Genomic DNA, 10077 nt, shown 5'->3' with positions numbered 1-10077 from the left:
TAGGTGATGCCGGTAGAGGACCCATGATTCGGAGCCGAACAGGAGTGTGGGTATGACAACGGCTCTGTATACGCTTATCTTTGTGAGGTTTTTCTTCAGTTGGTTGTTTTTCCAGACTCTTTTGTGTAGTCTTCCAAAGGCGCTATTTGCCTTGGCGAGTCTGTTGTCTATCTCATTGTCGATCCTTGCATCTGATGAAATGGTGCAGCCGAGATAGGTCAACTGGTTGACCGATTTGAGTTTTGTGTGCCCGATGGAGATGTGGGGGGGCTGGTAGTCATGGTGGGGAGCTGGCTGATGGAGGACCTCAGTTTTCTTCAGGCTGACTTCCAGGCCAAACATTTTGGCAGTTTCCGCAAAGCAGGACGTCAATCGCTGAAGAGCTGGCTCTGAATGGGCAACTAAAGCGGCATCGTCTGCAAAGAGTAGTTCACGGACAAGTTTCTCTTGTGTCTTGGTGTGAGCTTGCAGGCGCCTCAGATTGAAGAGACTGCCATCCGTGCGGTACCGGATGTAAACAGCGTCTTCATTGTTGGGGTCTTTCATGGCTTGGTTCAGCATCATGCTGAAGAAGATTGAAAAGAGGGTTGGTGCGAGAACACAGCCTTGCTTCATGCCATTGTTAATGGAGAAGGGTTCAGAGAGCTCATTGCTGTATCTGACCCGACCTTGTTGGTTTTCGTGCAGTTGGAGAATCATGTTGAGGAACTTTGGGGGACATCCGATGCGCTCTAGTATTTGCCAAAGCCCTTTCCTGCTCACGGTGTCGAAGGCTTTGGTGAGGTCAACAAAGGTGATGTAGAGTCCTTTGTTTTGTTCTCTGCACTTTTCTTGGAGCAAATGTTACTATTATACATATGTGATTTCCCCAATTGTATTCTATATATTTAGAAGCTATGTAAGCTCTGACGGTGTGCAGATTCGTTTGTATGGAAGGGGAGGGAGAGACTGTTTTGTTTTTGTTGTTATTTTTAAGTAAAAGAATGGAGGACCATCGCCTTCCCAAGATCGTGTTATATGGCGAGCTCTCCACTGGCCACCGTGACAGAGGTGCACCAAAGAAAAGGTACAAGGACTGCCTAAAGAAATCTCTTGGTGCCTGCCACATTGACCACCGCCAGTGGGCTGATAACGCCTCAAACCGTGCATCTTGGCGCCTCACAGTTTGGCGGGCAGCAACCTCCTTTGAAGAAGACTGCAGAGCCCACCTCACTGACAAAAGGCAAAGGAGGAAAAACCCAACACCCAACCCCAACCAACCAATTTTCCCCTGCAACCGCTGCAATCGTGTCTGCCTGTCCCGCATCGGACTTGTCAGCCACAAACGAGCCTGCAGCTGACGTGGACTTTTTACCCCCTCCATAAATCTTCGTCCGCGAAGCCAAGCCAAAGAAGAAGCTCTGACGGTGTGCAGATTCGTTTGTATGGAAGGGAAGGGAGAGACTGTTTTGTTTTTGTTGTTATTTTTAAGTAAAAGTTTAATATATTGTGATATTGAAGATTTTATTATGTATATTTTTGAAAAAATTGAAATAAAATATTCAAAAGGTAGTATATGAGTGGAAAGAAAAAGTTTGAAAACCATTGGTTTAGAAGATGCAAGTTAGTTTTAAAAATCATTACACAAAATCAAACACATGGACCATAACAGGTTTTTTAATGGCTGAAAACATTTAATAAGTGTAAATAACTTTGACAATTTTCTTACAACTTCTATAAATCCATTTTAATAAAACTGAAGACAAATGACTTGACATCAAATGGTCACTAATATCTGCAATCCATCACAAAATTTAGCATTTTGCACATTTATATAATTTAACCATTTTAAATTGTGGAATCAAATCTAACTAGTGCTTCCAGCTCCAAAAAAAAGTCTATATTTCAAGACATTAGTTAAAGTTTAACTTCATTACAGTTTATCTATACAAATAAATTCAATGCTTTTGAGAATGAAATATCAAATATAAGTTCACCAAGAGCTACGCAGAGCAAAGTTATAAAGTTAGGAACATCTAAGTATACAAGATGCTCACTCCTATTAAATAGAATTGTTTCTTAAATACATAATGCAGTTAATATTTGGCCATCTGTATAAAACAAACGTGTATCAGTTTTAGTAAATGTACTCGTATTTGGCAATACCAGAAATATTGCAGCGATATCATAACTAACTTTGAGTTGAACACTGAAAAACTGTCAATATCACAAAAGGAGAGAAGGCCACTGTGTCCTTTGTTTTCAAAAGGTTAAAATATATAATCAACAACTTGAACTTATTTACACATTAGCTTTAACATGATAAAATGCCTCAAGGTAATTGGACACATACTAACAGTCAGGCAAATAAAGGTATATTGGGATAAGTGGCTAAAAGAGGTAGGTTTTAAAGAGCATCTTAAAGGAGCAGTGGACAGGTTTCACCCAATCTTTAAATTGTTACATAGATAGCAAAAGGCTCTTTTTCTACATTACACATTAAGTTTGTACTTGAACATAATGCACAATGCATCAAATTGGTATGACCATCTGCAAGGAAACATCATTCACCCAGTGCATTTACTAAAGCTTATACCATTTAATCTATTATTCAGTCCTATGAAAAGATCTGTGTATTGAACAGAATTCACACATTGAGTAATTCACAAAGATAAAGCAACTATTCCATGCATTGCATTGATTAATGCATATTGCACCTCAGAATTGGTACTTGCCCTCTACAAAAATGTATCAATAAATCGTAGCCTTTTGTTTTTGCACTTGTTTAACTTTCAATGATTACAGCTTCTCTGAAAAGGGGGACAACTTGGACACTGAAATGCATACAGGAAATTACACAGGCAATTTTTACAGCCATCTTAAAAACCAAGGGTGAACAATATGGTTGTTAATACGTTTAATCTGCCACACTATTTCAAAAATAACTAGCAACTCGGTTCTGCCGTGGATCTAGCATTTCTATACAAACTGATTATCAATGATTATGAATAAAATTGTCTTCACTACATATAGTTTTAAGCAAAATAATATTTAGTGCATTTAAACTATTGTATATGTTTAACTGACATCATATTGCATTGGAAATACGATTAAAAATTTAATAAAAGCAGACTTTATATTAAGTGACTATTGTAAACATTTTGCAATATGGATTCCGATTGGTATCATGGCATGAGAAATCAGTTAAAGAATCTACATTTTTCTGTTTTTAAGGTAAAATTCTGGACCCCATATGCCTTTACCACAAATACAAAATTTACATTTTAAAATGTTCTGTGTTACGATTTAAAATGTTAATACCAATCAAACATCTGTACTTGTACATCAACTATCTCCATGCCTTAAAACAAATACATCAGTATTTCAGACAATTATTTCAAAGAATTTCCATGCAAAAGCACAAAATACATGAACTTTATTAGGTGTGAAATTTGCAGCTGGTCACTTACAACTGAAGAAATGCCATACTGTTGCATTCATTTGGTTTCTGACACATCTGGCAAAGTACACCAGCTGATGATTTTTTTGGGGGGAACCCAAAGAAACATGCATATGTCATTTATTGCATATAATCTCATGGTAGAATTTCATCCTCTCCAACGTCTGGTAGTTCAAAATTCTTCACACTTTCTCCACTACTTTGTTTTCTATTGAAAGAAAATATACATCCTATTCAACATGTAACAAAAACATCAATTGGATTTTTAAAAATTTTAAATTAATTGTGCTTTGTTTTCCATTTCAAGATGAAAATCGTACAGAATTACCTGGACGTCTCATGCTATGGAAACCAATGGACAATGTTTTAAATGGCATGTTAAAAACATTTTAAAATGCATCTATGGTTGTTTAAAATATTATGCTTTTTAAAAAATTCTATATATACCTTCCATATGTCACCAGTGAGAATAATACTAGAAAGGGCACTTTATGCAAGTTCTGTCTTTGAAATTGGGTCAAAATATTTGAAAAAGCAGACAGTTTTTATGGAATGCCTTAAAGGAATAGCAGGGACACAAGAAATTAATTTTAGAGGTTAAAGCACAAGGGAAGATGTTGGATTGAAGAAATCAGGGATTCATTAGCGGACAGAAGTTGAGGAACACAGGAATCTTGGATAATATTTCAAAGATGGGAAAGGCTGTGATGATGGATAGTTGAATACAAAAATGAAAACTTTCAAAATGAGGCAATGTAGTCAGTAAACATAGGTATTATTAACAATGAGACTTGATGGAAGATAGAATATGGGCCACAAGAGTTTTGGATGATCTCAAGTTTATGCAATAAGTCAGTCATGAGAGTATTGAAGTTCTTGGCCAAAGATAAAGGTACGGATAAGAATTTCAAGACGATGGAAAATGATACAGAAATAGATGTAAATGATAATGCACCCATTGTGTATATTATAATTAAACAATTAATTTCAAAGTAAAACAATTCTTTTATACAGTTTGATGACTTTGCCATTCAATTGCAAACAATACAGAAGACACATGAATATGGAAGCCTTATAATTCATAGAAGGATATGGTGGTAACAGTCCTGACCTACTGCAATATCTCATACTATTTTTTTTCCTCAGATACAAATTAAGATTAGTAAAACAAAATTAGTTAGTTTATAATGAAATGGAAAATAAGTACCTTTTCAGTAATTACAGATTTTGTTTTGGTCATTGGTGATGACCCATTTACTTTTTTAAAATTTCAAATTATTTACCACATTGAGCACTGTTCCTTATTTAAACGATGAACTCTGCAAACATCCAATTTCACCTGACAGTGACCTTAGTCTGAAATAAATTTTAAATTCATATTTACTCATTTTGTTCCCACTTCTTTATTCAACTATGCAATATTGTCTTGAAGGTTATAAATTCTATAAAATATCTTCAAAGTAAATGACACAACTTTAACTCTGTGCCAAATACCTTTTCCTTACAATTTTTCCTGAGGATTTCTTCCTTTCATGCTACACTTTAAAAAAAAATTAATTTGCAATTAACTTTCATTAAGCAGGGATTCTACTAGACAACTTGGAGTGGTTATGTTAATACTTAGTACACTGTGTGCATGAAAAGACAACATGGTATGTTTCCTTGAACAATAAACCAAGATCATATCTGAAAATAGATTAGTTACAACTTAAACACATGACTTTGTTCAACTGTTTCCTGATCTCTTTGTATGATAATTGTGAAATACAAGAGCTTTCTCACATGACAAAACTACAACTCAGACAGAATACATTTATTGCACAGAAATTCTATTTGATTTATTTTCATGCAGAGTTTGAATTTGCCAGTAACTGAAGAAAGATTTGGAGAACAATGAAAACTGAAGTATAAACATGAGTGAGACAATGTGGGAAAACAAAACAAGATTTACATAAAACAAAATGTTTCTTCGCCGTCCCCTCCAATCAACTTGCTCCATACCCTTCCCAGATGCTCCATGAATTGCTATTACATTTAGCCCCTTCTTTCCTACATCTTTAGCAAAAATTTTATTAGCCCTATTGTAAATGGACAAATAAATGACTCTGCAGTCATCCACTCACGTGTACCAAGTAATAATGAATGTGTTTACTCATCTTTAAAGGCAGATTCGTGCAATAAAACTTCAATACCAGTTGGGATGTAAGAAAATTATAAATGGAATCCTGATTCTTTCCAAGGAAAAGGGGAATATACTGGTGAAATGATGGTGGCCTATATCTAAACATTAACTACAGTTGACAGGTGATGACAAAGCACCACTTTAATTCATGCTGACAGATACATCAAAACATGAAAAAGGGACATACTTAAAATATTTTTGATCACAAGAAAAATAAATCACAAACCAAAAAAAAGTATTTGCCATTTAATATATTTAATCCCATTTTATTTACATTAATCAAATATAAACAGTGAAATTTATCAATTGCCATATATTGACTTTGCTACAAATTTGCCAGAATAAAATGAAACAGATAAAATAAAAATAGGAAAGAGAAATAACAACTGTTTGAAGAATGAATTACCACTGCAAAATCCTGAATTCTCTCTGGGAATACTGGTAACATTTAATTCAATATCATGGGCCCCAAGTACAGTAAGTGACAAGAACAGTGAAAATGACCCAATTGCAGATCTGACTTAACTTGGATATTTCTTTATAGTATTTGATTACTGGCAAAGTACAAACTTGTGTATGCAAGCAATATGCAATTCTGTGGTAGCAACGGGTTATTTGTTCATTACCTCTCAAATTTTTAAGCATGCTTTTGGAAGCACCATGCAGGCAACAAACACAGTATATTATTTTTCCCCAACAATAGCTGCCCTCTTAAATAATGTGTGATCCATTCCAATAGAAGGATAACAAATTTGTAAACATTGAAATTTATGAAAAGTTAATTCTCCATTGCATTGTCTGGTCTGTTTTGGGCCACTGTTGTCCAATGGAAATCAGCCAACCGATGTGGGTACCTGCAATGTTTACCCTTAAAGGACTAATTTTAACATGACAATAAAGAAGAGGTAAATAGATTTACTTCAAGTTCAAGCATCTTCTATTATTCAATTATCAAAAGGAGTAAGCTGATTTAAAAATAACCTGGTTAGCCTTCATTAATATTAGATTATTAGCATATAATAGCCCAGTGCCATCCATGAACATTGATAAGAGTGAGTATCTGAGACAGTTCAGGTGTATGTACACTTAATTTCTGTTTTGGTAGGTTTAAATTGCACTGGTTTAGGGACTAACTGGCTCTTTGGTCTCAAAGGTAAATCAATACAAAATCAGAACACTGAAGCCTGTTAGGGCCAATAGTTCAGGATTTATATGTAAATTAACGTGAAATCTGATTTAATCTTTGTACCTGGTCCAATGTACTCCACTATACATATTTAAGCCACTTGAAAGACAAAGTGTGATCAAGTATGCACTAGATGATCAGTGAAAATATTATAAATATAACATTTTAATAAGGAGCTTACAAGTTGTAAGCTGTTTCTCCTATCAATCAAAATGAAATCTATAAATAGCTTTTAAAAATACAAGGGAAAAATTATTCATACAGATACCCTTTAAGGTCTTGGTTCACACATTATGGCACAAAACATGTTGTAATTAAAATTATTAGTTGCATGAAATAACTTGCAAACTTGTATACTCAAATTAAATGTTTACCTTTGACTACTATGCATGTAGCAGTATTTCACATTTCCTGACTTGTTTCTTCTGGAAGTTAGGGGAAAGTTTACACAAGAATGAACAAGTGTTTGACAACCGATACTTACATTTCTATGTTGAATTTGTGAACAACATTCAACTCTGCTGTGACAGTGGCATTTTTAATAATCATGAATAATCTACTTGACAGAATTACTTCTGATTATATTTTCTCAGATAGGCAAGCTTCAAAAGAATTGTTTCTTTTGAATCTAACTACTTGATAAAAGACCAGAAAGATGTGGGAAGCTCACCATACAAGGTGTTGCTTTTATGAACCCCAGTTCCATGTGACCTGAACAAAGCTGCACAGAATATTTTTGCAGTAAGAAAATAAATATGTTAACATCATATACAAACAAGCCAGTGATTACAATTTGTATTGCAACTTGGAGAGTGGGGAGAAAGAAAATCACTTTCGAACAATCTTGTACCCTAAATATTCTTAGTGGTCCTTGATAAACTTCATACCAATTCAGATACTAATGAAATTCCACAAGTAAAACATCTGTACAGTCATAAGTATATACTCCTGAAAGGCATATAGTTGCATTCTTACCCAGAAAGCTGTCGATCTTTTGAGAATTGGTACATTTAGGAGTAAAATAATTTTTAATCTACTGTCTAATATCCTATCTGGAATGAAATTGCAATGCTTAGAATTTAATTAACATTATAGATTTTACTTGTGATCTTCTATGCAACTCTCTCTCTCACTGCCGTCTTTTATTCCCTGGCATACTTTAGTCTTCTCTGCAACTCTAATGAGCACTTCCTGGCTGAGGTCTTGCACTGCGCAGCGAGAATAATAAAATCTGATCAATTGAGGAGTCGGGATGCTTTTTCTTTGCTCAAATGCTTTGGATCCTTGTGGCGCACATTTCTTATCAGCCCTGATACAATACCACTCACTAAACTTCTTCAAACAATTTACAGTTATCCCACTTCTGTTTTTTCATTCAACCATTTTCCTATCCGTGTAAATTTATTTACCATGTATAATTCTGTGTTCCATGCCAATCTCTTCCTCCACCCCAGCCCCCAACTCCAGACCCAGATCGCCCCAATTGCTGTATTCCAACTCCCTGAGACACTATGCTCCTCAAATGTGTCCTCCTTCAAACCTCTAATGTTCTTGATCCCTTAACATTTCTGAATGTTCCTATCTAATGATGTTTTTGACCCAGGGCACAAAAGGACCTGGCATTACCACCATCCCCACCAAGCATTGGGTCCAGATCTTGGCCAGTTGTATATTCATCTCTAACTCACAGACCCATTCTTAGGCCACTTCTTGCGCTCGGCCTTCAGGGCTTAATCATTAGTCACTCTTTCCAAGGGTAAGCCCAGGCCAACTTTCTAGCCTCAAACCTTCTGTAGAATCAAAACCAAACTCCTCCTCATCTCCATTAGAAATGGAGTCCTCCAGTCCTTTCCCTTGCCCTCCAACCTTGCTCGTCAATGATTCCCTAAACCAGGATGTTCAGGATATCCTAAACTTGCTGAATGCAAGAGCCATAAACAATAAATTTCATATATTTAGAGCCGCAAGACATGAAAAAATATTACATACACTTTTTTACTCAGATTTCAGATTTATTGTCATAGTACATACATGACATCACATACAACGCTGGGATTCTTTTTTCTGTGGGTGAGGTAGAATTACCACTTATTGGTAGTGCAAAAAAAATGTACACAATGTATACATGTAAACAAAGAACTGTAAACAGATAACAATGTAAACAAACTGTGCATACAGAGAGAATAAAAATTCAATAAAGTGGACAATAAGAGTCCTTAAACGAGTCACTGATTGAGTCTGTCGTTGAGGAGTCTGATGGTGGAGGGTAGAAGCTGTTCCTGAACCTGGTGGCACAAGTCCTGTGGCACCTATACCTCTTTCATGATGCAGCAACGTGTGCTGGGTGGCGTGGATCCTCGATGATCGCTGCTGCTCTCTGATGGCAGCGTTCCCTGTAGATGTGCTTGACGGTGGGGAGGGTTTTGCCTGTGATGTCCTGGGCTGTGTCCAATACCTTCTTGAGGGCTTGACGCTCAGGTAAATCGGTGTTTCCATACCAGACCGTGATCCAGCCAGTCAGCACAATTTCCACTCTTATTTTGTTACAAAAAGTTTATATAAATATGTATGTAATAATATTTATTCATGTATGTAATTTTTAAACTGCTAATTTGTATGAGTTTCAATAATCAAATCTCAGCCCAAGGAAGCAGTAGAGGCTGACTCATTGAATATATTTAAGATACTGTCAGATAGATTTTTGAAGCATAGGGGAATTAAGGGTTCTGGGAGAAAGGCAGAACTGGGTCCATGCCCTAGATCAGCTGTGAGTTCACTGAATGTGGGAGCAGGATCGATGGGATGGATGGACAATTCCTGCTGCCGTTTCTGATGTGTTCCCTTTGGAAAAGCTGTGGCCACTGGTCTCTGCATTTACAGGCACCATTGCAGCATCCACAATTGAGTGCGCAAAGCTGCCTCCTGTGGCAGGGCGAGGCCAGGGGGCCCACAGTCCCACTCCCCTCTTCCCAGTCGCCGGCAGGATGGGGGAGTGGCTACTGGGAAAAGAGACTGGGGTTATGGAGCAGTGTAATTTCTGCATTGCCTTGTGCTGATTCTTCATCTGGTGTGGTCAGGGCTTGCCTGTGGCCACTGACAGGACCTTCACTGCTGCTGCCAATTCCAGCTCTTACCTGGCTTGGCCCCCGGATGAGTTCCTCATTTGGAACCTCTCCAGTTTCTCCCCCACCCCCATCATCTTGTTTAACCCCTGCAAGAGTGCCAGGACAGACATTCCATCTCAGGGGCAGGCCATGACTCACTGGGGTT

At 36.8% G+C, this 10077-nt stretch overlaps 1 protein-coding gene across 6 annotated transcripts in view; it reads right to left on the bottom strand.

Annotated features, from left to right (window-relative positions):
* Positions 1 to 1640: 1640 nt before the first annotated feature.
* LOC138761352 (calcium/calmodulin-dependent protein kinase kinase 2-like) overlaps positions 1641 to 10077 on the bottom strand; it is a 78169-nt gene continuing 69732 nt past the window's right edge. For 3 of the 6 annotated variants that reach the window (XM_069933311.1, XM_069933305.1, XM_069933312.1), the window contains 2 exons: positions 7182 to 7232; positions 1641 to 3647 (listed from right to left, as the gene is read on the bottom strand). In XM_069933311.1, coding sequence (XP_069789412.1) covers positions 3575 to 3647; positions 7182 to 7232 — 124 coding nt within the window. In that variant the 3' untranslated portion in view covers positions 1641 to 3574. Of the gene's footprint in view, positions 3648 to 4722; positions 4796 to 7181; positions 7233 to 10077 lie in introns of those variants that run through there. The other 3 variants (XM_069933307.1, XM_069933308.1, XM_069933309.1) reach the window with 3 other exon arrangements.

The sequence above is a fragment of the Narcine bancroftii genome, chromosome 4, assembly GCF_036971445.1.
Source record: "Narcine bancroftii isolate sNarBan1 chromosome 4, sNarBan1.hap1, whole genome shotgun sequence".
NCBI lineage: Eukaryota > Metazoa > Chordata > Chondrichthyes > Torpediniformes > Narcinidae > Narcine > Narcine bancroftii.
The sequence above is the reverse complement of the archived record's forward strand: the minus strand, read 5'-3'. Positions and strand labels throughout refer to the sequence as shown.